The sequence below is a fragment of the Cyrtonyx montezumae genome, unplaced genomic scaffold (assembly GCF_038088225.1).
Source record: "Cyrtonyx montezumae isolate F1298 unplaced genomic scaffold, pur_monq_1.0 scaffold_18, whole genome shotgun sequence".
Lineage (NCBI taxonomy): Eukaryota > Metazoa > Chordata > Aves > Galliformes > Odontophoridae > Cyrtonyx > Cyrtonyx montezumae.
The window spans coordinates 13,703,194-13,730,001 of NW_027071914.1; the positions used below are offsets into that span (position 1 = coordinate 13,703,194).

At 47.8% G+C, this 26,808-nt stretch overlaps 1 protein-coding gene across 1 annotated transcript in view; it reads left to right on the plus strand.

Moving 5' to 3' along the window:
• Window positions 1-26,352, plus strand: part of COL23A1 (collagen type XXIII alpha 1 chain) — a 140,699-nt gene extending 114,347 nt beyond the window's left edge. The window contains exons 4-16 of the mRNA XM_065735071.1: window positions 16,572-16,688; window positions 17,150-17,159; window positions 17,907-17,933; window positions 19,029-19,073; window positions 19,649-19,711; window positions 20,950-20,994; window positions 21,439-21,516; window positions 22,486-22,539; window positions 23,221-23,265; window positions 23,755-23,844; window positions 25,564-25,590; window positions 26,102-26,173; window positions 26,272-26,352. Of these exons, the coding sequence (XP_065591143.1) occupies window positions 16,572-16,688; window positions 17,150-17,159; window positions 17,907-17,933; window positions 19,029-19,073; window positions 19,649-19,711; window positions 20,950-20,994; window positions 21,439-21,516; window positions 22,486-22,539; window positions 23,221-23,265; window positions 23,755-23,844; window positions 25,564-25,590; window positions 26,102-26,173; window positions 26,272-26,352 (754 nt within the window). The remainder of the gene's footprint in view (window positions 1-16,571; window positions 16,689-17,149; window positions 17,160-17,906; window positions 17,934-19,028; window positions 19,074-19,648; window positions 19,712-20,949; window positions 20,995-21,438; window positions 21,517-22,485; window positions 22,540-23,220; window positions 23,266-23,754; window positions 23,845-25,563; window positions 25,591-26,101; window positions 26,174-26,271) is intronic.
• The last annotated feature ends 456 nt before the right edge of the window (window positions 26,353-26,808 follow it).

Sequence of the window (26,808 nt, forward strand, 5' to 3'; positions counted from 1 at the left end):
GCCGTATAGGAGGAGAGGTGCATGCAGGTGTTAATTCTGCAGGAGCAGGTGGTCTTTGCAGTAGGATAGGGCTCCATTGCTTGGGATGGCTCAGTGTGACAGCTTTTCTGGAGGCTTCTCATGTCCGTTGAGGAGGGCACAGAATCACACAAGTGTTGGTTCACAGCTGAGCTCAAGATGGGAGATTTTGCTCCAGTTGACCTATGTAACGGTGGTTTTAGGGTGGCTTCCTGCTTTTGCAAGATGTGGCTAATCCTTGATGAGCAAGCAGTGCCCGTGGCCATGGGCAGGTTTGCCCTCATCTTTGTGTTGATAATATTCTGGCAAAGCCTGTGCCTGTGGTTAGCCATGCAGCTCTGGATGTGAAGAGATGAAATAGCAGATTTTCCCTCATGCAGAGTGTGTCCCACAGCCTGGCCTGGCTGCCAACCCCAGTGAGTGGGTCCCAGTGAGGGATTCTGCTGCTACATCTGCACTGGGAGAACAGCATTATATCACTGAAAGGTTTTTGCTTCTGTCTCTTTGTTCCCTGGGATCTGCTGTTGCTGCACTACTGGTTTTATTTCAGGCCCTGGAAAATGATGAGCGCAGCCCAGCAAACAATGAATTAGTGGCCTGTGGCTACACTAAGTAGCTTTATCTAATAAGGAGGTGATAGTAATTGCATTTTCAAGGCAATATGTATACGTGGAGGAGAAAACAACATAAGGCAGAGTTGAGAGTAATTCAGTAGAAGTGCATGGAGAGGCTTTATTACATCCAGTTGCTTAGGCAAACTGATGTAATTATTTAGTTCCTTTCTGGCTGATCAGATTAACTCTGAGCAGGTAAAACTTGAAGGTGAATGTAAGTCCTTGCCTAGCTGTGGTTGCTCCTGTGCAGTAGCACAGGGCTAGTGGTGGAAGTGCACAGTGTCACAGCAGGGGATGCTCAGGGCTCAGTGGGACATCCTCATGGGAGAGCACCACAAGGAAGGCTGGGCACTGGCATGGCCAGAAGTGCCTCTAAATAGATGCAGGGATGTTGTACCATCGTTTCTTAAAGATCTTTTGCTTTCCCATGCTTTCTGCAGTTCCTTACCAGAATTGTGTGAAACTTCAGCTATGAGCAAATGTAGAATTAGTGAGTGGAAATTAAATAGTGTTTGGCACCAGAAATGGATGTGGTAACATTTCCACCTCCTGGATATATCAGTGCTTTGATTTTATTTGTGAGCTGCTAGCACTTAGGCAAGGTGCTGATTGCAGTAGGGAGAGCAGATAGGCTCTCAGGAGGATTTGAGCGGGTCTGACAGTCCAGCTAGGCTTTGAGACTCTTGTTTAACAGTTAAGTGTGTGCCAGCAACAACGAGCGTTACCCCAAACCCCTTCTGGTTTTAAGTGTTGGAATCAAATGAAGTGGAAACAGCAAAAGCTCTCTGTGGTGGCAGGCTTGAAGTGCAGTAGCTCAAGTTGTTTCTTCCAGTGAGCTGGGACACATTGGCCAGGCACAATCCTGGCCAGGAAAAGCCTTCAGTGTGTATTAGTGCAGCTGTGCTGTGCAGTGGTGCAGCACCTTCCAGGGCCCTTTTACCTCTCTGGCTCTGGTGCCCAGCTCCCATTCCACTGTGCCAGCAGTTGCCCTCTTCAAGGACCTGCCCAGCAGCCATGGGGCTCCAACTGTCCCCACTTTGAGTGTGCACAGTTGAGTGCTGAGCTCTCCCTGCTGCCCTGGAGGATGCTGCAGAGCACAGCTGTGAGCAGGACAGCCACTCCTGCCGGTTTGCCTGCATTGTTTCACTCTGGCACTCCCCTCGCCAGCTGTTCTGAAGAGATGACAGCAGCTTTGGATCAGATTGATGAGGATAATTTGGATGACACTTTTGGCGTTTGGCAAGAGTGCCCACCCCAAGCTTACACGCAGCCCAAAGAGCTCCAATTTTGGGTTTTTTTCACAGCTGCACTGGAGCAGAGGAAAAGCAGATGTGTACTGTCCTCACACTATGCTCTGCTGCCTACAGTCTGTGCCTGAGCAGGGAACTGTGCTCACCTCCCCATAGGTTTGGTGCATGGGGGGTCATTCATCCTCGTAAAGCCAAGAAGGGAACAGAGAGGTGGGCTCGCGGAGGGTCAGCACAGGGGTGCTTCTGGCTGCAGTGCAGACTGCTGTGTTTGGAAAACAGACGTGAAGATCAGATGGAAGAGCTGTACTGGAAGTAGACTTTCCAACTGACCTTTTGGTGCAGGCAGATCTCCCCGTCGTGAGGTTGCTTAAAGGAATCAGATAATGTATGGAGGGGAAAAGTGATGGCTGGGAGGTGCCTTCAGTAGCCTGTGCTCAACCCTTCCCCCTGCCCCACATGGGGATGGTTTCCTCCTTGCTTTCAAACCACTCAGCTCTCCTCCTACACAATATTTCTCCTCTTTCCCAGTGAGATGTCACATTTGCAGTTCACCAGAAACCATTTCCTTCCCACTTCCCATCCACCAGAGAGCCTTCTGGAGCCCAACCCTCTTGAAGAGTTTCATCTGCCTCTGCTAACTCATTCCTCCCCAGATTTGGTCTCCACTACACCATTTAAACGTGACATCCCGAATGGAGAGTTGTCACTTCAAGTGGGAAGAAACCAAAGGAATTAAGTTGATTAATGAGGTGAATTACTTTATGTGCGTGTCTTCATTAATAAAAAGCAGAGCAGGGAATAGGCTTTGGCGAAAAAGTGTGATATGAAACAGAGTTGTCTCTTACATTATACGTTTTCCTTGGAATACTAGCATCTATTTTTAGTTGAGCAGAGTGTTACTCATTTGGTTCTTCCAGTGTATAATGTTTGCCTTTGAATTTTGTAAATCATTAATGTGTGTTGCCTGGAAGAGCTTTGGCACGGCTCTGCCCATCTCTTGCAGTGGTGACAGCTCTTCAGGGTTGTCAGGGAGAAAAAGGGATTCCAGTTCTGCCTGCTTAGAAGTTACGCACCTTCTTACTCAAAATAATTCACTATCCAGAAATACTCTTTTTATACTGACAGGGCACTGCACCCACAAGGGTTAGCAGAGTTCTGGTAGAGGACAGTTGGTTGTTTTCAATGATGTGCTTTGCAGCAGGGGTTTTTTGAACCCTCGTTGCATCCTGGCTCTTTGCGTTGGGTGAGTATTGAGAATAATGCAGACTTTGCTCTATGCTGGTTCACCATGCAGGGGAATAATTGCTAAGTTAAAATTGAAATATCCTTGCACGGGGCATTCTCATCTTGGGCTACGTTGCAGTTGGAGCTAGCAACTCAGCATCTTCTGAAATACTTCTTGGGGAGCTTTGCATAGTGAGCTGAATGCTCAGCTGTAGTGCTTAGAGCCAGAAATCAACTTGTAAGGATGAAAACCTCTGGTTTTAATTAATTTTCAAGGCAAAAAGCGAAGCCAAATGTTATTTCTGAGCTAATGTCTGGGAGAGGAGCTGGGGAGGGCACTTGCAGAAGGGAAGCTGGCTCCCTAACTTGCAGGACCACAGCATGGCAGTGGTCTTGGTGGCAGCCCTAGATGTTGGCTTCAGCCAACTGAGTTGGGGTTTCCTCCAGCAAGCAATTAGGAATTTCAATTAATGTAAATAACTCAGCAGGGGAAAGTCCATGTAAGCTGTTTGTGTGCAACCCATAAATGTGCTCTGAACACAGGCTGACGTGCAAGAAATGAGGAACACGTGCCAAAGGCAACTGCTTGTGGCAGTTCCTCCATCCTATTGTGGTCACTTGGCGTTTACCAAAAAGCTCCAGAATTGAGGGTTTAGCCAGGTGTGTTTGGGATTCATGCTTCAGGAAGACTGCCAGGAACAGGAGACCAGGCTGCATGGTCAGATCCCATGGGCGGTAGGGAAGAGCGTGTGAATCTCAGACTTGTCTCGTGGGTTATTTTGGTTTTGTTTTGTTGCTGTGTTTTTTTTTTGTAATAAGTAGATGCTTTCCAGACCCAGAGTGGTAGCTGTTGTACAGACATGCAGTGCCTGTATGTTCCATGGGTGTTTTGGTTAGTCATGAATGCCCGTATAAAATAAAATAGTATTTAATGTCCAGCATTGTTAGCTTGCTTCCGAAACTGTGTTGTGTCATTGGTGTCCATCCCCAAAATGAAGGTTGCCATTGTCAAGTTGACTTCTTAGTTTTCTTGTCTAGGTTCATCCAGGTCATAAGTGTTGAACTGTAGCCATTACCCTTAGTTGTAGGCTTCAGTCCTGTGTTAGTTCTCACAGGTATCTTTATTCACAAATATTAAAACTTCAGGGATATTTCCAGTGAATTAAGTCATTTGCTCACATACTTCTCCCAATAAGACCCCAAAAGACAGAAGTAACAGAAAATTCATTTTACAAGGCAAATTTTGTAGTTTCATTCTCTTTGTTTTAATATCATTTTTGTGGCCAACTCACTTCATGCCCTAGAGGGGATAACTTTAAGCCAGGAGAGCAGATCCAACGCATTCTCCTGTTGTGTCCATTTGCTGTCTCTATCTGTGGAGACAATGGCTTTGCAAAGAGCATCTCCTCAGGGTAGCAGTTTGTTTTTCTTTGGATTTAGAGGTAGTTCTTGCAGAGGGAAGCATAAAAAGTTGCCTCATATTGCATCCAGCAGGGGAATTGCAGATGCATTTTGTTATCTGCTGGCTTCCCATTCCTCTGCCAGCACTTCCTAGTGCCAACTGCAAGGAGAATTTTTCTGCTTGTATGCAGAAGAAAACTGAGGAAGACCAAGGAATCTGCTCATCAGCCCCAGAGGAGAGGCAATCCCAATACAGCCATAGAGCTGGAATTGCACTATTAGGGCAAGAGTACAAAGGTAGTGAGAGGTTCAAGTGTTTGCTTGGAATCCTCCAATACAATCACTTACCAATGTCAGAACTGCATTCCCACCATGGAGGCTGTCACCTTCATTAGATGGATGTTAAACACAGAATGTCCAGAACCCAGCTGGAGCCCATGAGCTCTGTTGGTGCATCTGGGAAGGGAGCTGGGAGCTAGGTGCTGCAGCAAGTCCACACTGATGAAGCCCAGAAGGAACTGATCGGTGGGTGGGGTGCAGTACTGCCCCAAAAGACCCTCAGAAGAGTGCCAAGTCTTTCTGTTATTTTCTTCTTCCCCTTTAATTTTGTGTTTTTGAAGGATTTCAGACACCCTTGCAAGGACCAATATCCTGCACTGGGATCCCCTTGCAGCCTGGGATGGTTGCAGGACGTTGGGCGGCGGGCACAGCCCAGCCTGCGGGGTGGCAGCTCTCCTGCGGAGCCCCACGCTCTGGTTTGCATTATGGGTGAAGTTCTTAGCACATTGCTGCTCATTTCTGCTTTGTTTCTGTCAAAGAATGGACATAAGGCTGCCCAGCAGTATGAGGGCTATTTGTTTTTAATTTTTTTTCTTGGAATAGAACACTGATTTTTTATTTTTTATTTTTTGGCTGGTTGGTTAACACACGCCTGGCCCTTATCAGGCTGCTGCTCTGCATCCTCTGTCCGAACCCTGTGTTGCTGCCTTCAGCTCTGGCTGTATGATGTGCTTCCACCTGAAGGAGGGTTCCAGGAGAGCCCTGGGGGGTTGGAGCTGCTGAGCTCTGGGATGCTGCAAGGGAGCCGTGCTTGTTAAGCATCTTCCATCTCTTAAAATACTCTTTGCTTCCTTTTTTTAAGCAAATACACTGACATATGGCATTACCAGTGTAACGTATTTCTCAAATTGCAGTTATTAGTCCAATATTAGAAATAATCAGTACTTGGAGAATATGTTTGGAAGCTGTTTGTTGTTGATTTTTTTTTTAAAGGAAGAAAGCTGAGTAACGAAAAGATAAGGTTTGCTCACAATCATAAACCCAAAGGGAATTTGTGTTGACTTATACAAAGATGGCTGTACCTCAGACCAACATTAGCAGTGGTTGTTAATTAGCATGTTAACAGATTTCATAGGAGGAACGACCAAAGGGGATCTGTCTGGACTCAGCCATCACATGCAGCAGCGTTGCATGTATGTGCAGGGTATCCCTCCCCATGGACTGTAGGAGCTCAGCCATCTCCTCACATGTATGGAAGTGCTGCTGCTTGGAAGGGCCAATGGTTCCTGGAGTGGTGGATGGTGCAGAAAGAGGCTCTCCAGCAGCGATCCCAGGCCCTTGGCAGTGGTGCTAAAATACCGCCGTGCCCTTTTCTTCTGACGCTTTTCTCCTTCTCAGATGTAAAATTTTACTATTTTTCTAAACCACAGAGACAGAGATTGAGGGCAGTCCTTTGGATCTGTGAAGATTTGACTGCAGGGTTCCTTCCGACCCCTGTGCTAATTTTTAGCAGAGCAGGAAACATTAAAAATAACTACGAGAGAAGATTTCCCAACTTGGAAGGATTGGCCTTGTAATAATCCCGGGCTTTGTTTTCACTTGATATTTTGCCCCTAACATTCCTGCAATGTTGCTGAAGCAAACCCATCCCCAGCAGCATCAGGAGGGGGAAGGCAGGAGGTCGGCCAGGCTGGCACCCAGCTTCCCCCTGAGCAGGGTAAGGGATGCATGGGGGAAATGTTTATTATGTAGTGCAAGAGCTTTTGCTTTGGAATCAGAGCTCATAAACTCCACGTTTTTTCCTATTTAGTGAATGTAAAGTTGTTCCTGAGCCTTCGGTGGCTCTCAGCATTGGGTGAATCAGTATCACTGCAAAAAGGAGGTATTTTGGTGCTGTGTCTCAACTCTCATGAGTTTCTACTGTGAAACAAACGTCAAAAATTGAATGGTTTTTTTTTTAAATTGTGACTGGGCTCTAAAGCTGAAATGTTGCATGACCGAATCAAGGCAGACAGCAGGAGTGCACAAAGCAGTAGCAAACTGTATTCAAGCCCCAGCATCTCACCTGGCACAGGTCTGTGCTCTCAGCTCACACATAAATCATGTTTTCATGTGACGGGTGTTGCTGTCTGGGAGTGCAACTGCAGCACTGTTCACCTCTGCTCCCACTGACCCAGCTCCCCTCATTCTGCTCTCCAGCCTGACTCCAGCCAGATGCTGCTGATGTGTTTTCTTTATCAGTCTGACAGGAACATTTCCTCTTTTCCTTTCAAATGTTGATGACATCCTGCAGAGCTGCGCTGTCTTGGGGCCTAATGCAGGTGCTCCTTACTGGTGCGTGATGAGAAAATGAGGTCTGAGTTAGTTACCAGCCATCAGTGGCTCCAGTGTTCACCTAATGGCTGTGCCAGTACCCAGCTGGGACCACACCAGGGATCAATGGGTTTTGTCCCACTTTGTCACTGCAGTGATGGTTTTGGTCAGATCCACACTTTGAGGAAAGCTGATGGAATTTTCTCCCTTCTCTGTCTCAAAACATCAGGCTTGTTGTGGACAAAATAGTTCATCCTCTGTCAACTTAGTGAGCACTGAATTATGTAAAGCATTATCGCTGTGTGATGAGGAGCAGAAGGATTGTAGTAGAGCACAGGCCAGGGCAGGAGTGTAATTTATCCTTGGGCAAAAATTGCAGCACAGCTCTGCAAGCTTTCTATTGCTCTGGCTCTGTCATGGGGTGTGTGGAGTGCTCACCCTTCTCTTAAGCTCTTTGTTGGTTGGTTGAGTTTGGTTTTTGTCCCCTCCAAAATGAAAACTTCTGCATAGATGGTTTTCGATTGGGGAACGGGGAGTTGTTGTTTTTCTGTTCCTTAGTTATCAAATAAACTAAACATTGCTTCATCTTTAATTAAAATGACATGCAGCAGGATTCAAGGAAGGGAGAATAACGATCTCAACACTTGGGCTCTCCTGAACATCGCAGGCTCTCTGTGGAGCACACCCACATTTCCAGTGTGGTCTCCTCCTGTACCCCAGCAGCTCTCTGGCTGCTCAGGGCCTTCCACCATGGGCCGGGCAGGTCAGGCTCAGCCTGTCAGACCTCAGCCTGAACTGATGAACGTTTATGAGCCTGACTTACAGCGTTGTCCGCTCAGTGGAGCGGCTGGCCCACAGCCCCTTTGAAAGCCCGATGGATATTGTTTCTCTTGAGCATTAAATGCTTTCCCTCAAACAAACATTCTTTGAATAGGCCATTGTTTTTCCTTCTGGATGTCCCTTTGTGGACTGATACAAGAATAGCTAGAAGCTGATGAATTGCTATTATAAATTTATTCTATTTTTTTAATCCGTGGGACTTCTGTTTCTTTGAGAACTTGGATGTTCTGTGGGTTCCCTGCTCAGGTCCTGCATTTTTCCTCTGGAGATCCTCAGGAGCTGGATCAGGAGCTTCAGGTCAACCAGCTCCAGCAAACATAGCTTCAGGAGAGAAATTCAGCAGACCTGACACCTTTCCCAATTGCTCTGATTTAAAGAAGTGTAGTGAGATTAAGTGTGGAGCAATGTCTGTCAGGGGAAGGAGTAGTTCAGCTCTGGTATGCAAGCCTGTATCATTGGACACAGCTAAGTTCACCTGCATCTTTCATCAGTGCTTCTGTGTATACTGGTAGTTTATCATACACTACGTAAATAGTGTAATCAGTGCTTGGTAGCTTCCAGAATCTCCTGTGTACGGAAATTCCCGTTGTTTCTCGGTGAACATCCTTGGTACAGCTTCCCCCATGCCCCCCTCTGTCGCCCAACAGAGCCATGCAGACCTGGGGTTTAACACTCCAAGCCTGGCCAGCACAGCTGCTGCAGGCTGATTTATTCCTTACTGACGGCTGGAGCTGGGAGCTGGACGTGTTATTTATAATGCAGTCCTTAGGCTTCTCTTAGAAACATCTCTCTTTTTTCTTGGTTGGTTGGTTTGTTTGTTTTCTCCATTTCAGCATCATAGATTTAAGCTAAACTCAGAAAAAGGTTCACCCTAAACAGATCCCAAAGAAATATGGGAAACTTTGACTCTGTTGTTGGGTTATGCGACCATCCGAAGGACACGTGCTTCGTTGGTCCTCCAGGCTGCAAAGCCAGAGGTGTTTGGCACAGTCCTTGGCTCTGCATGGAGCCCTCATCAGCCTGGGCTGGGAGTTCTGGGGTGCAAGCAGAAGTCTGAGAGCATTGCTGACCTGCAGCTGTTGTCGTATCTCTTTAGGAAACGTTTTCAGGCTGAGCTGTCTTTGGGTGAGGAGAGGCTTTATGCGCTTAGGCTGCAGGTAGAGGAGCAGAAAAGTGTAGATCTCCTTGGATTTACTTGTTAACACTCCTGCAGCAGCGGTAGGAAAGGGAGAGCTGGGGGAGCCCAGGGCTTGGTCCTGCAAGTACTGCTGTATTTCTGGCTGAGTGCTGCTGCTGCTGGGCAAAGCTCATAGGTATCAGCCTGTGGGATGGGCATACCCTGCCTTCCTCCAGGTGAGACACCTGGCCCCATCCATGACACTTCCTTTTGTGGTCTGGGGGTGATGGACGCTCCCCTCAGGGTAGAGCAGAGCTTCAGTACATCCTTTGGAGAAAGCAGAACACCCCATCCAGCCCCAAGCTGCTGTGAATCGCTCCCGGGACCCCCTCAGTTTAACCAAAGCAATCCTTGAAAAGTAGTCCCGAGTGCTGTGCCAGGGCTGTGTGCCCCACCACTAATCCTGTCGCTTCCTTTCTCGCCTCTTCGTGCTCTGCAAGTTGTCACCTCTCGCTCAGCTTCTGTGAAACCTTCTTGCTGGATCGCATGCATGAAGGATTGGGTGGATCAGTAACGTAGGTGTGCGATTAGAGCCTCTTTCAGAGCATGACTGATACTGCTATGTTTGTGAATGGTTGGGGCTTTTTGTTCTTTTATAATGTTGTCTTTTTGTTCCCCTTTCAGGGTCCCCTTGGTTTGGATGGCAAACCAGTAAGTAGCACTATATGCTAAATGTGTCACCTCTTCCTTCCCACTGCTGTGCAATATCTAGGCAGAATCACAAATACGACTTAAATCTAGATGTTTTCTGCATGTATAGCTGTTTATGGGGCAGATTGCATTTAGAGTAATTACTCTGTGTTTGGTAACACGTGCAAGTTTAAGCCCTGAGCCAGAGTTTTCTTTCTTTTCTTCCTCAGAAGCCCTATGGGCAGCCAGGTGCTGTCACAGTGTCACACACCAAATGACTGTGCTGGCTGAGCACTGGTCAGTGCTGAGTCTTCCCACTGGAAAACTGCTGCAGGAGCTCATGGCTGCTTCTGGTCTTTGTTTCCCAGTCTCACTTTGTTCCACATTCACTAGAGGGCACCATTTGAAATCTTTTCTGGCTTTGGTCCTCAACCAAGTGATTTTCTTTTCTTTTTTTTTCCCCAGTTGCTTTGGCCTGTCTCTGGAATCACATCTTGGTTGCACTGCTTTCTAGCCAGCTAGGAAATGTTTTGTTGTATCTGGATATTGTATATTTTGCCATAGCTGTGGTTGTTGGGTTTTTTTGTTTGTTTTGTTTTTAATATTAGCTTTGAATTAACAAAACGCCGTGATTAAAAGAGTGATGCAAACCTCAGCACTGCTCTCCTTCACCAATGGGGATGCAAGTGGCTGAAGGGCAGGAGAGCAAGCCCTGGATGAGAAGCAGGGAGAACCTGAATGAAAAAACAAACATACCAAATGGCCAAACTCAAACCAGACTGCTCACAATCACTTCCATAGGGGTGAGCAGCCAGCAGGTTTGCTCAGAGCCAAGCTTGCCAGCAGGAGGGATGCTGCATGGGGCTGCAGATGCTGCAGCATCACTGCTGACCTCCTGCCTTCCTCTGTGCACTGCCATGAGCTGATGGTGCTCAATGGTCTTGTGCTTGAAGGATGCAGAGCAGCACATCAAAGCTCTGCGGCTTCTCTTTGGGGCTGCGGTGTGTCTCTGCCTGTCTGTCTCACAGAAAGCTGTTTAGAAGGAATATGACTTATGTCTTCAGCAAACAGGCTAAAGAAAGCAGCCCATCCTCCTTGTTTATTTCAAACAGATGTATAATTGTTGTAATGATATGCTGAGCATGTGTTTTTTCTAGAAATGATTTAATACTTCAAGAAATGTCTTGTATCTCTTTGGTCTCACGTGCCTGAGAGTGGCTGTCGTGCTGCCCACTCTGCCCAGCCCTTCTCTGCTCCTGTGCCCTGGCACAAGCAGGCACGACCTCCTTGCTGCTTCCCAGGAGAGTGCTGTTTGTGTCCTGCAGCAAACTGCTTAAAGTAATAGTAATATGCCTCGGGTTTGTGAACTGGTGAAAGCAATCTGCTTGGTTTTGATGCTGGGATAAGAGTGTGCGCACAGATGATTCTTCTGTTCCTGAATTGTCATTCTTCTTATGTTTCTCCAGGGACCTCCAGGACCAAAAGGGGAAAAGGTAAAGACTGATTAGCATGCAGTTATTCACAAACCAGCTGCATGTCCTTGTTCTGCTGTGATTCTTTTCGTTCAGTTTGCCCAAATACACCAAATGTGGCATCACCACTGGGTTTGGTTCAGCCATAGGGCTGTGGCAGCACAGGAGCTGAAAGGCTGAGGGCTCCATCGCTCTGTTTGCATGACATCCTCCCCTGAAGTTTGAGCAACCAAGGAATGTCATTACTGTACAGAAAGTGATGTTAGTCCATGCATATGTCGGACATAAGCAGTTGCTAGGGGAGCCTTCAAGTTGGAAACAGTCTGCTATTTCAAATTTATTGTGTTTCATCGCCTGCCAGGACAGAATCATTCCCTATTGTGTTGTCTCCAAAACTTCTCCTCCCTGGTTTTGAATATGTTAAGCAATAGGACTCTTCCCACTTCCCCTGTTCCCTCGTCCAGCTGACCCTGCGCTCGGTTCCTCATGTTTGAAATGTGACCTCTAATAGCTGACCTTTGCTGTTTTGCCTGGTGGCAGGGTGAAGCAGGGGACATCGGCCCGAGGGTGAGTATGACACAGCGTGTTGTTTTACTCCCAGCTCTGGTTGGGTTTGGTCACTGTGCAAAGTATGCAGCTCTATCCATGCAGCGGTTCTGGAAATGCTTTATTTGCCATTGGAGCTCTTCACATTGTTTTTTTTCTAACCGTGAGAGCAGGGAAAGGAGCTGAAGATCTTCATGGGCCCCATTAAGAGTTTCACATGACTTCCTATCCCTTATTTCTTCTTTCCACATCAGAGATGGGCTCTGTTCTCCTCTTGAAGTTGTGTTCATTGTCCATTGGCATCAGAGAACCAGTACACGGTGGCAAGTGACAGGTCCCAAGGCAAGGCCTGCACTGTGTTGGGTGGGGTAGAGGTTTTTCTTCTCTTGCTGGGAAAAGGGTGATGTGCAGGAGATGCCTAGGCTGCCTGTGGTTGAGAATGAAGATAATTAAGTAATTAAGCAAGGGGAAACTGTTCTGTCTATTACAGTTTTCCCCCTTCGAAGCTGTTAAATGCTTTCTGGTGTCATTTCCCAAAGCACCTCCGTGGGTGCATCTGGAAATGTCACCCTCGGACTTGGGGAGCCCCTAAAATTCCTCAGCCAGATTTATTCCTGCACAACTGTGGAGGGGCTCGGTGTAAGGTCTCAGCCTTGTTCTGAGTGCCCACCCACCCTCAGAAAAGGCTTTGAGAGGCGATTCAGCTGCACGCAGCCATGAGTCTTTGCTCCTTGGTGGGGCTGTGGGTTAATTCTGTGGGAGAAGAGGGCAAATGTGGGGTTGGTGATCTGCTTTTGCGCTAGAGGTGCTCACCAGGCTTCAGAACTCCAGGTGTGATGCTGCCGGGTAAGTGGGGGACCTCTGCAGCCCCCATCCTCCTGCAGAGCAGTGGGGCAGGGCTGGGCTGCGCTTGCAGACGTGAGTGCCAGCATCCACAGCAATGCTTGTCCCTTGCTTTAATCTACTGATAATTACGTGCTTATTTTCCCATGGTTGATCTTTGTCCAGATTTCATTTTACTCGTGTCATTTTGCTTTTATTTACATATATCTATATGCTTTTACACAAGAATAAGAAAAAGGCTCATAAGGATCTTGGGAGGAAAGGATTGAGGAACAAGGCTATCAGAGCTGAGCCCAAGTAGGTCTACCAACCAGTGCTTGGCTCTGGAAATCGCTGCAGTTTTATCTCCAGCATTCAGGGTTGAATTGGATATGAAACTTATTGATACCATCTGGCCCAGATTATTTTTTATTTCTTAATTTAATCTATCTTCTTCCTCGAGTTTCACTGGTAGCTTTGTTGAGCTGATTTTGAAAGATGTCACAGCAAGTCATCACATCAACGGGAAGATAAATAACTCTGGATGTATCCAGCACTGCGTGCTCACAAATGTGCGTGTCTACGGGAGGTGGGGTTGGGACAGTGCGTGTCAGTGAAGACAAATGTTATCAGCAGGGATGATGGATTAAAAGAAAATAGCACTTGGATTGGTTCTGGAGGGGCTGCACGCGATGGAGGTGAGATGGAGGATATTGGGGAACAGCTACGGATGTGTCAGTGTCTGCTGCTAAATCTGTCCCTAATTAATACCTGAGAGCAGCGTGGACACGTGGTTACTGCACACGAGTGCGGCTTGTGTGGTTGTTGGGGTGGTGATTTTTGGAGGCCTGAGACAGCAGTTCTTGATGGGCTATTCCAGGCAGAACTGAGCACTTTGAGGACCTGTGAAGGGCACTGCGGAGCTGCCCCTAACGAGGGATGGAACAAACATACCCAGCACTGGTGCAATGCCAGGGAAATTGTAAGAGCACGTGTCCTCAGTGCTCTGGGGAGGAAAGAAGGAGCCAAAGCAGGGTGCTGCCAGGGCTGGGACCTCTGTGCCCTGTGATTCATGCTGGTTTCTCTTAAACACTTCCTTATACCTCTGAACAGTTTTATAATCCAGGCCAGCTCCCTGCGGGATGGCCGCTCTGTATTTATTACCCTGGCTTAGCTGATGCTGTTCTCACTGACAATGCAGATGTTTAGACAGATGATGGGAGTGATGAACTTGGGACATCTGGGTTGTGCGTGTGGCAGTGGTGCCAGATTGGTTCTCGAGTGGGAAAAGAACGGCTTCAACATGTGCTCGTCCTCATGCATTTCAAAGAATCACACATATGACTTCTGGCAGTACAGGCTCCACGGTGGGAGTCACTGGAGGAGGTCAGGTGAAGGGGGAGAGCCAAAGGAAGGATTGTGAGCTTTACCAAAATGTCTCAGGCACTTTCCTGCTGAGAGGTGGCAGCTCAGGGATGACAGCAGTGCAGCATCACCAGGATGTATCCAGTGTCCAGGCATGTGGAGTGTCCTGCAGGGCTCACTGTGACAGTCAATGCAGAAACATACAGATCTTTCTTTATAGTGTTTACTGATTTTGAAACGTGATGTTGAAATAGCTAAATTGCATACTCTGAAGCTGACAAATGTCAGTGTTCAAGGTTTCTTTTCTCTGAGCCCACATTGCTTTGCAGGCTCAGATCCAACGGCCGTTTAGCTTGAATGCCTCAGGGCCAGTGCAGTTTGGGGCAGCTCTGGCTTACTGCATGCTCCCCTGGTACCCTCCTCTCTGCAGAGCCTGATGTTTGCAGAGCCAGAAATGACATCTCTGCATTTCGTGCCCCTAAGGGCTGGTCAGCATCCTTAGCAGGGATTGTTTGAAATAAAATGTGCAAGGGCTCTGTGACACCATTAATGTGAATGTGGCTTCATTTTGGTTTTGTCCTTTAGGATTTGGGCGTTATTCCTTTCCAGATTGGCTGTATTTGAGTGAGGGCTGAGCTGAAACCTCTCTCTGCGGAGTGAAAATCCTCTTTCCTGGAGGATGTCCTGTTTGCTCCATCCCTCTCTCTCCCCTCCTGTGGTCCTCTGATGGCCATACCCCAGGCTGGATGGTGGAAAGGGAGCAAGCAAAAACAGCCCAAGAAAGGAAGCATACTGCTTCTCTAGATAAAGAGGGAAAGCTGAAAGACAATAGCAATGACTACTGACATGGTCTGAATACATTGTTTTTGCATCATATAAATCTGAGAGATTTATCGGTGTTTTGCAGGCTGGGGAGTACATCAGTATTCATTTTAGCCTCTAAAAAGAAGATAATATTTGGTCTCCGGAGAAATGCTGGGATATATCCCATGTGTTTTTTACTGGAAAATGCTCTGCATTCTGCAGAAAAATCCTTCTGTGGAGAATCCTCCATACCCAGCAGCCTTGGATGTCCTATTGTGCAGTAAACTCATGAAAAGAGATTTGTTTCACTGTGTACTGTTTCCGGGTACTGAGCCTCCAGTGTACCCGGAACATTAAAGCCACTGGTGGTCTGCCTAGATCTTCTCCTCATACATCAATTAATTATCGAAGAGGAATTGTTATGCATTTTGTGCCCTTTCAAACTCGCTCTGTGCTGTGCTTGCATCCTAAACTCTTGCTCTTTCCTCTTCTGCCTTCCCCTGCACTGTGCCAGATGGTTTTCCCTCGCCTCAATCACGGATTTCTGGCTAACGATCAGCTTGTCTTTAGCCGCCGCCTGCTCAAGGTAGACGTACCAGATCTGCTGCCTCCAGTTTGCTGTGTTTCTTTGAGCTGCTTTTGTTCCCTCTTTCTGGCTGATGGTGCACTGGTGCTGTTTGAAATGGTCGCTGCCGTGAGCTGCACGCAGAGAGGTGTCTGTAAGGAGCAGCCAGGGTGAGCCCCGTCAGAGTTCAGGGGGAGTGACAAAGCAGAGGAGGCTTAAAAGTGATGTGATTTCAGCATTTGGGAAGTGGGGATCATGCAGCAAGTCCCATTCATAATTCATAGGGCATATGAGCAGTGCTGGTATCATAAAATAAAAGACATTAAAATGCAATTGTCTAAATCCCCGTGCTCTAAATGTGACTTTCTAATTAGGCAGAATTCAGCGGGAGACTTGTCATAATTGGATGCAGCGTTCAGGATTAGCAATAGGATGTTTAAAAATTATGCAAGTGATTTAGGAGCGCAGATCTCGCTGAAAGGCAGTGAGATTTGTGCTGTTATGTCACTTAAGGACTTCTCAAAATCTCACACTTGTCCGTGATTTGAGGGTGGACCACATATTAAATACTGTCCCATTGGTGCCTCGCTGGTAACCCATCCAGATGTTGCTAAAGGATTTATGGCACAGCCTTTCCGTGAGGATTTCTGTTGTGTAGGCAGGTCAGGAGCCTGCAGGAGCCAGCACAGCCCCTCTCCATGCTCCCCTCTTGCTCAGCATGCACTGAACCTTTGCAGTCACAAGGAGAGGCAGCAAATGCTTTGTTCCTTTGCATCCCAGTAGGGTGTCAGCTGAGCTGGATGTTAATATAGGATTTTGGCTGTACTTAAAGTCTACTACCAATAACTGCTTTTTTTTGGGGGGGCAAGGGGGGGATTGGCGTGGTCCACTGAGGTCTGGGCTTGTGTGCATGCTCCATGCCAGCATGCTGTTGGCTTTCATTTATTTCTGGGTATGTTGAATGGGTTTCTATGCAGACGGTTGCTGGGAAAAGGCTTAATGAGATGAAAACCTGTTAGAAGGCATTGGGCAAAATCCCAGTTAAGGAACTAGACTCAAAGGTCCTGGAGCTGCTTTGAGCTTGCTCCCAGCCTTGACTACTACAGTTAATCCCCTCCAGGATGGCAGAGGTCAAGGCACTTATGGCCTGGGGATGCAATGCATGTGATTGTGGCACCTCCTGGTCAATGCCAAGCTGCTGTGCTTGCCCACACTGTTTCATCTCACCATGTCTGTGTGAACTTCTTCTAGGGTGATCAAGGTCGAGATGGAGCCACTGGCCCCCCTGGTCCACCAGGACCCCCAGGTGCCCGGGGGCCTCCTGGTGACACAGGAAAGGATGGCCCAAGAGGACCTCAAGGCCCCCCTGTAAGGACCAGAGATGTGCCGTGGGCACATACTGGGCAGTCCCCAGCCCAGCGAGGGAGAAGAGAATTAACAGCATCCCCTTCCCCATCCCAAATGCTGTGTCCCCAGCTCTGGTGGTCACTTGCATTGCAGAGCTTTGGAACATGGGGTGAGGGAGCAGAGGGGAGGTTTCTGTCTTCAGCTCTGGAGCAAAGAGCTGGACCTGGATTGTGTGTTTGTGGCCACCAGCCATAATGCAGAGAGCCCAAAGGGGATCTCCCCAGTGATTTGTAGCCTTCAGAAGACCTGTTACAAATCTCCAGATCACTGGCAATTCATTTAATAAAGAAACAAGCTGAGAGAGAGTGCTATTAGGTGATAATCAGGACAGCCTGATTATTACTGAGTGTTGAGAATGAGGAATGATACTTCCAGTGTTGTTTCTTTTGTTGTTTCTTTCTTTTTTTCTTTTTTTTTTGTAGGGCCTTAAGGGTGAGCCGGGGGAGGACGGCCTCGTGGTTAGTATTGCACAAAGGTGTTTGCATTGCACTGCCCAGGGCATCCTTTGCTCCGTGTGCTGCATGCTGTGCAGTGGGTGCTTTCATGTCTTTCCTTATTGAGGCCAAAAATTATAATGCATAGAATGGACATGTAAAATATATGTATGTCTATTTACCAGCTGCTGTTGGGAGCATGGTGGTATTTGTAAGGGAGGGTGAGAAGTTGGCATCTGCACCATTTTTTTCATGAGGATTGAAATATTCCTGGACGTGTCTGTATTCTGTTTCTCTCTATTGTCAAATACATATAACCAACCGATTTTTCATTCCATAGGGTGCCAGGGGACCCCCGGGGCCAAAGGTGGGTGGTAAACAAATTTTAACAAGGATTCTTGACATATTTCTGTAGAGGGGGAGTAGAAATGAACATAACGTGTTTCACGGTGGAATTGCTCTCGTCCATATTGATCAGATACTGAATTAGCTGATGACTTAGAGTTGTCTGAATGTGCGACCTACACAAAAAGCACAGCCCCTGTCCCTAATCGAACCTTGTGTGGAAGGAACTGTGGGGGTTGGAGGTCAGCGTGCTGTAGGAACGTGCTTTTTTCCATTCTGTTGGAATAAAGCTGATCAACACAAGCAAATTATTTGAACTTGACGATGAATTTTGAGTACTGGTACAGTTGACTTTATTTTCTTTTTCCCTAATAATCTTTCCCTTCTGTGTTTGTTGAAGGGCGAGCCCGGCTTGCAAGGGAAGAAGGTAAAGCAGTGATTTTTCTTTGCTTTGCTGATTGCTAGACTAGGGAAGCAGCTTCCAGAGGGTGATGGAGAAGCTGAGGTCCTGGCTGCCTGTAGTGGCCTCAGTGGTGTTCCCCAGGGTCCCTCCTGCGTGCTGCATGATGAGCTGAGACTGCATGACCCCGAAGTGCAGATGCTGCCGTGCCTGTAGCATGGCTTTCATTACAGCAAACAGACCAGAAGCTGCAATCACATCTGCCCAGTAGAGAAAAAGAATGAAATAGTTGAGTGCCAAAACAAAGCAGTAGGTCTGAGCCCTTTTGCTCAAATAATTCAAGCTCGACTGGGGAGCTTTTGGAGGACGTTATCTCCCAACAGGCCCTGTGGTGGGCTGAGTTTCCTGGGAGGGCCCAGGGAGAGGCATGGCCACACACAGTCACCATGCGGTCAATTCTCATGGGCAGTGAAGGAATTTCCCACACTCAGAAGGACAGATGCTCTGTTTGGGTTGGGTGTCAAAGAGTGGGAGATGCACGTGTCCAAGTTTTCTGCTCTTGGCCCCATCAAGGAGTGAATAAATCACTGCCTTCAACCAAAACTGAAGTGCTGACAGGACCCAGCCATTCCCTCTTGCTGATTCTCCCCAAAGCAGGCATGGCCATGTGCATTTTTCAGAAGACAATTTGTGTTGAGTTTGATAACTGCCTGGCAGAATTAACCTCTTGAGCATGCACCTACGGGACAGTATTACTTCAGGAGAAGAACAAAGCGTGACACATGAGCCCCAGAAAATCTCTTTCTGGTGTGCTGGTGGTCAGAGCGAAGTCCATGAGGATGGGTGGTAGCTTGCAGTAGGCCTGCAGGAGATTACTCTGGCTGCCCCAAACTCCTGTGTGGGTCAGATATAAAACTCTGTGGCCACACTCCACACCTGTGAACAGAGGAGGCTGACACAGAGCTGGATGGGAGCAGAAGACAGTGCTGCAGGTTTCCCCTGGCTTCCTGCAAAACCAAGTGGGGCTTGGATCCATGCAAAACTCAATGGGGATGAATGAAGAGTTGAACCCAGATGGGTACAAGCTTTTTGTGTTTCACTTGATGTGTTTCATTTTGTCAGGGTGATGATGGCATCCCAGGAGAACCAGGACTTTCGGGCTCTAAGGTGAGTGTCTGCTTTGTCTTTCTAATCCGTGTGCTTGGCAGCACCTGTTGCTTTCTGGCTTGCTTGTTGGCACTGCGTTGCAATTGGGTCATGCTGAGAAATGTGATTCTGCCTGAACATGGAAAAAGAACAAAACACGGAGAAAGAGATGTGTAACTCATCCCTCTGCCTTGGTAACTCTGCCCAGAAAGCCTTGGGTTTGCAACTTGTTGGCTGTTGGAGAGAATTGCCATGGAGAGCCTCCACTTGAAGCACTTCGAGCAGTGTTGCTGGTGGTGGCCTGGGCTTTGGGATGGGGCTTTGTCCCCAGTGGGCTCCCCGTGGGAGCTGTGGTTATGGAGCCAGCACTGCAGATGAACACACAGCCTGCAGCAAAACTGCTAAGGCTGAAAGCTTCCCTTAATCTTGAAAGTTCCCCATTTTGCATGTAGGCAGTGTGACACGTTTTAGGCTAAAAGCAGAGCTTTCTTCACTTCTGCACATAAAAGTAACAATAAAGCAAGAGAATTACAACCTGGAAAAATCTGTTCCCCATCCTACCCATATAGTGCTCATCTAAATCATCTAACTTTCAGGGAGAAAAAGGAAGCACGGGTCTGAAGGGAGAGAATGGCACGGATGGTGCACCAGGACCCAAGGTGAGTGCCAGCCCACTGTGCCAGCACTCCACAGCAGTGTGTCTTGGCTCAGTTGGTGGCATAAGCTCTTACTATCTAAAAGTCTCATCAGGTGCCAAAAATGAAATAAACTGGGGCAGGGGGATTTTGAGGAATATTTTACCTTTTTCTGGCAGCTTAATGTAAGCTGGAGATGGATGTAAGAGTTTCCAAAAATCACCTCCTTTAATGTTTCTCGCCGGATTGCCTCTTCTTCCCCTGATAGCTAAATCTCTGATCGCATTTTGATCTTCGTGCATTGATTGTTGTGGTATCGCTTCAAAGTGGAGAGCACTTATGTGCCTTACTGTTCTACTTATCTTCAGAACTGCAAAGAGATGTAGTAAGACAGTTTTGATATGTTAAGTGGTGATGATATAACATGGACAGCATTCATGAGCCTCTCTTCCCTCCTCAGCTGCTTCTTATTTCATCTGATCTATCCCTGGTTGTGTTTTCTGTATCGAACAGCCATGGCTCCTTGCTAGGCTGTATAGGATGCAGAAACATGGGCTTGGATGACCCTCCAACATTTTTTATTCTAAAAATATGGTAGCAGTGCTTGTTTGTTCTCCTTAGGATCTGCTGAATTGAAACTTTTTTAGGAAAAGTTCTCGTGTTCGTACATTTTTTCTTTACTTTGTCGAGGGCTTTAATTTGACTCATGAATAGATTTCCACGGGTATGGCAGAGGGGGCAGTCCTGAATCCTGAGCTGAACTCCAGGTCACTGTGTGGGAATGTTACCACCATTCAAATCTCCCAATGTAAAAATTAAAATAATAATAATAAAAAATATTGGCACTCTTCTCCCTTAAACTCGCCCTCAGAAATGGTTTAAACATGTTGGCTGAGACTTTCCACATGCAATATTCAGCCTGAAGCAAACAGAGAAGCTGCAGCACAAGGAGCCAGAGCTTGGCATGGTGGGAGCAGCAGGCTTGCACCATGAGATGGATGTGTTCCTGCTGCCAGCTAGCTCCCACCAGTGTCACTGTGTGCAAAATGCATTTGTTCTGAAGTCAGATCTGTTGGGTTTTTTTGCGTGCTTCATTGTGTTTTTCTCTTTTGCTGGGTGCAGCCGTTCCTTGTTGCGGTGCCATACTTTGCCTTGAATCTGAAACACATCCCGGCACCTCATGCAGTTGTGCTTGTTGTGAGATAAATATTCCCTATTTTCCTTGGTGTTTCTGGAACTAAAAACGTGATCTCTGTTTTCAGGGTGAACCTGGTGAGAAGGGAGGAGTCGGCTCCATCGGACCCCGGGTATGGACTCTGAGGGTTTTCCTTTCAGCTCAGAGCAGTGTGTTTGCTGTGCCCCGAGCTACACCACCTCCTCCTGTTTAACGTGTTGTCAAATGGTGTAAGGATCAGTTCTGTGTTAGGAAATACAGATGGTGTGTGTTAAAACAATACCGAAGACTGCCCATGGAGACAGCAATGGGAAATGTTCCCATCAGCGTGACCATCCTGTCATCATTTTTTGGTTTTTGTTAGAAGCAGTTGCTCGAGTAATGATTCTGATGCACCTCTCGATTACTTGCATCCATAGGCTTTTGAGGTTTGGATGGATGACAGCTGTCTAGGAACTGATTTACATTGGTGCTTGGTAATCCCCACCCTCAGACACCAGGCTGCCAGGTCCTTGCTGTCACACTGCCTGCTCCTCAGGTGCTGCAAAAACTGAACAGGGTTTGTCCTCGGTTGCAGGGTCCCCCTGGCCTGAAAGGGGAACAGGGTGACACCGTGGTGATCGACTATGATGGCCGCATCCTGGATGCACTCAAGGTGAGCTGGTTCCTGGGGGTGGTGAGGTCTCAGCAAGGAGCCAGCCCCAGAGGGAAGGGTTTATTCCACCCTACGTGTGGCTCTCACTGCAGACTGTCTCTGTTCGAGTGTCCTTGAAGGCAGTGGGAGGAAGGGGTACGGTGCCCAGGCACTAACCTACCCCAGTGCCCTCCGAGCCTCTCACTGCTGCTTGTGTTAGGATAAAAGAAAGGCAAACAGAATAAATATTTGATTACAGACACGTTTGAGAACCAACCTAATTGTTTTATAACAGGCTGCGGGGATACACAAAGTGGTGGTAATTACCGTTTGCCAGATGTCTGCACGGGTTGCTCTGACAGGAGCACGGCATGCAGCTCCGTGCGTGGAGGCTGTGGATGGAGCTTGTTGGGGTGGCCCCAGCAGGAGCAGCAGAGCCCATCTGCAGGACGTGCATGTGGATGTGGGGAGCACACCCCACAGCTCAGCCATCACAGTTCTGCTTGCTGGCTGTTTGCACGCTTGACCGTATGTGGGAATGGAGCGTGGAGAAGTGATTGCTTTATGCAGCTTCCAGTGTGATTAATGTGATAATGTTTGAAGGAGTGGTCGTGGAGAAAAGGTGTGATACGGGGTTGTTTTTCAGCTGGGAGGCTGAGAGTTTGCTGTGTGAGATAAGTTGCAGATCACAACGTGAGGGGTTCTGTGCTCTCCGTATCCAGCAGAGCATGGGAAGAAGGCCTTGCTTAAGTGTGTAAACAACACAATCCAATGTGGGGCTGCACTGACACCCCACAGCACCCTGCCTGCTGCATGGCTCGGGGCGTGTGTTCCCTTGCACCAACACCCTCAGTGCTGGGGGCTGAGCCCATTGGCACTTCTGTGCTGGCTCTGAGGGTGTTGGTGCAAGGCTCCAGCACTGAGCACACCGTGTGCTCCGTGGAGGGCAAAGCAGTTGTGTTCATGCTTCTTTTGTTGGCTGCTTTTTAGGGCTCACCGGGTCCCCCAGGCCCACCAGGCCCACAGGGCAGTCCAGGCCCCAAGGTAAGGCTGACCACTGCAGGCTGTGCTGCCAAGAGAGCTTGGTGTTTGTTAGTGGCTGTCGTGTAACGAGGGTGGGCAAATGTCTCCTAAAATTGGGGCTTTTTGGTGAAGGAAATGTTCCTTAATGCTCCCTCAAGCTGAAAAAGCCAAGTTTCCATACAACAGCTAAGAGAGTGTCTCCTTTCCTTGGTCCTCGGCCTTCTCCAGAGGCAGGTGTCCCAAGGAGGAATCCACTCCCTGCCCTCCACCTGAGGGGTGAAATCATGGTTCATCTGGGACTTTGCATGGGGTGGGAGGAAGAAGAAAATGGGGGAAAGTGTCTGAGATGGGGTTGGGAGTATCATAGCTTGCATTGAGCCCACCTCCTGCCCTGCCACCGTGTCCCTGCCACTGTCCTTGTACGTATCTGATAGCCAGTAACTTATTATCTTTGAAAGAAAGCTTAATTTGTTGACACGTGTGTATCAGCAGATGGGACAGGGAAGGATTTTGGTGCTGCCCAACCTCAGCCCAGATTGTGCTAGGCCAGTGAAGCCCATCAAACCTGGGTGTCATCCTCACCCTCCACTGCTCAACCCGTAGCCAGCATGAATGAATAACTTCTTCCCTCACAAAACACTTTCCTGGGATTATTTCCTGACTTAATTCACTGTTGGCTCTGCTTTCTTCGTGTTGCTTCAGGGGGAGCTGGGCCTGCCAGGTCCACCTGGGCTGGATGGAGAAAAGGTACACGGCGTGGTTGGATGGGGTGGAATGGTGCAGGAGAGAGCGGAGCTGAATTAGAGAGGGGTGCAGTGTGTGTGTCTGTGGTGGATGCCCCTGTGAAAGCCAACCTCAGCCTGCCCCTAAAGCCCTGTGGTGTCCAGCTGCACCTCCCTGAGTTAAACACTCAGCCCTGAGCATGCAGATGCTGCTCTTGTCCACATGTGCTGTGTTAAATGGGCTGCTTTTACAAGTTGTTCATGACACAGCCTCAAATTCTGACGTAAACCTTCCAAACCCTAAATTGCTGCATGCCTTGCTAGGGCCAACTGAAATTCTGCTGTGTCTACAAAATCAGTAGTGTGAGTTTTAAGATTAAAACGTGTTTTCGTGAGTTGGCGCTGCAGTGAGGGAGAAAGAAAAAACAACAGCAGAAAGGCAGAAGTTGGTTGGTTGGTTGTCGTTTCAGTTGGTTCTCTTGAACACCTGTGTCTGTTTTCTATAAAATTCTAGGGTCCCAAAGGAGCTAAGGGTGACCAAGGCAGTGCAGGGATCACGGGTCCGAAAGGAGAGACGGGAGAAATGGGTTTATCCGGTCCACCGGTACGTCTGCGTGCTGCTGCACTGCACTGAGTGCTGCAGGTGTTGGGGTGAGGTTGGGTTTTGTTGAGCTGGGCAGCAGCCTGTCCATTTTACATTGCTTCAGCTGGAGGAAGTGGGAACTCGGAGTGTTCCTAGCTAATGATGCTGACAGTGGCTTATTTCAGAATGAAATGCATGCTCCAGCCTGAAGAAAATCTCCTTTTCAGCTCCCTGGCTGTTGCTGGAGCAAGGGAGGATGGCGTTTAGGGGAAGATAGATGCATTTTTCTCTTGTTCTTTTTGGGAGATGTGACACTTCCGTGCAAAATCCATATTTTTTAGGGAGCAGATGGGCCAAAAGGAGACAAAGGAGACACTGGATCACCGTGTTTGCAGAACAACCACGTAAGGCACTGACACCACAAAGCCTCATCCATGAGGCAAAGGGAGGGCAGGTTGGTGTGTGCATCAGTGCAGAGCACAGAACAGCCCTTTCCCATGAGAACTTCAGCACGCCTTTAAATGGGGTTTGTGCAATAGGGAAGATGAGGGAAATTACCAGGCACCACATGGCTGCTTCGGACTCTGCTTTAGTGGCTGAGATATTGGATGCTATTTTGTTTTGCTCTAAAAACATACTGAGTGTTGTGCTGTTTTATAGGGATTTTGCTCTGCTTTTTTCTTTCTTCACGCCTTTTGCTTAGTGTTAAAAAAAAGTTATGAATTTTGATTGGTGTTTATTAATGACATGTGAGCTCTAATTATGATTTTTTTCAAAACAAAAAGCCTGGTTTCTTTGTGTCCATATGGAAAATGACCTCATTTTCCATTGTATCTACCAAATGTACTGAGTAGCCTGGCCCACGCCTCTCATTTCAAAGGCCGGCCTGATTCGTATGCTTGTGAGATCCATTTACCTACAAATTCTCTTTGCTTAGCAGATGTTTGGATTACCTCTATTAAATTAGAGGCCGGGCTACAGCAGTCCTGGGTTTTCCTTCCTGAGCTGCCTGCTTTCTCTGTGGCCCCGTGCCCAGCCCCATTAATGTGCCATTTAATTCCTCTGTGCAGATCATCCCGGAGCCAGGACCGCCCGGACTGCCCGGCCCCATGGTAGGACGATGGGACATAGAGCAGAGCTGCAGCTTTGTTATACTGTGTTATACAGTTAGTGAAAGGAGAAGGGGAGGGTGTTTTGCTGTTTAATCCGGGCTGCTGTGAATTTAAGTTCCCCACCACCACGGTACTGATATTCCCACAAATTTGCCTGAGTCATTTTTTTTCAATGGCAGAATGCAGTGGGAGAGGAGGTGAGCAGTGATGTGAATACACACAGTCATTCTCAGTGCAGGTTTCGGAGGTGTTCAGTACCTACAGTGCTCCCAAAGGAGCTGCCAGGGGTGCCTGGAAAGCTGGGAGACCTTCACTAGTCCGTGGACACCATGGGGAGACCACGTAGGGTAATGTTTCACAACCACACAGCATTTCTGTGCTGCTGCAGAGCTCTCCCTCCAGAGCTGACTCCTCAGCGCTTTATTGTTGCGTGTTATGCACTGCAGCCTTTTACAGTTCCTTCCCACTGATTTGACGTAGGAGAACCAAATAAACTACCACCTGTCTTGAAGAAGAAATATTTCAGCCATTGTCAGCCCGTAACTTCAGCAAGAAGTGGTTTGGGGAGCAGACGTAGGGGTTTGTTTTTAAATTCTGCTCTTATAATGCACCATTGTCTTTCCTGTAGGGTCCTCCAGGAATCCAGGGGCCTAAAGTAAGTCAATAAATTAAATGTCACCCACTGTTTCCAGCCTGCCACTGCATTATTTGCGGGATCACAAAGGACTGTCAGCTCTGGGAACTGATTTTTTGTCACTGTTTGTGACAACACATCCCTTGATTGTGTTGTTCAGCAGTTGGTGTTTTTGAAAATAAGCCATTCTTCCTTCCAAATACATTTTATGATCTTAAATCCACTATGGAGTCCTGACAGCCTGCAGCACATGCAAGTCTGCATTTCCAAACCCACATACTGAAACCTTTATTTTCAACTATTTCTTGTATGGGCTGATCAAAAGGAAAACATTAACAGCAGCAAGGGTGTGAGCGCTGGGAGGTGTCCTTGTCCTTGCTTGTCCTTGTCCCAGCTGTGTTTGGGCATGGTACGGTGGGTTTTATGCTTGCACTGCTCTGCTTGAGGGCACAATCCTGCCTTTTTGCACCAGCTTCCCACCTAAGGATGTTCCCAAGGCCGCTTGGCTGATGCCAGTGTTTCATTTCTGCAGGGCTTGGATGGTGCAAAGGGAGAAAAAGGTGACAGTGGTGAGAAGGGGGAGCACGGCGACACGGGCCCAGCTGTGAGTTGTTTCCCTACACCTCATTTCTGGCTGTTGGCAGAACCCAGCCCTACAGCAACGTTCCTAATGCTTTTTTTTTTCTTTTAACTGTCTTCAAGGGTCTCCCTGGTGCCCCAGGGCTCATCGGCTTACCCGGTACCAAAGGAGAGAAGGTAATCACTGGTGTGGGCCTGCCTTAGATCTCCTCCTGCTCCCTGCTGGAGCTCCATGGAAGCCAGGTTACTGATGGCCAAAGCCTCTTACTAGTCTGAATTGCCAATATTGATCTCTAGAACCTCAGCTCAGTGTGCAACCCTCAGCATCCCCAACATAGTATGTCACCAAGTGGGAGTCTTTCCCTGAAATCAAGTCCAACGTGTCTTGTTTTTGTTTTTACAACTGCAGGGAAAGCCAGGAGAGCCGGGATTAGATGTGAGTATGGAGGAAGTTAATTGTAATGTGTAGAAATGTGAATCACATGTAAAGGACATCCAGGTTGCTTGCTGTTCTCACAAATATACATAGCTAACACTGCATAGAGTGCTCTGCCTTACTTAGGGTGCCTATGGAACAATGTCAGTAGGAAGAGGCTTAACTCAAGGCAGCTGTTGGATGGCTGCTCACACTGCACAGCAGTACTGTACCACACCAGGAAC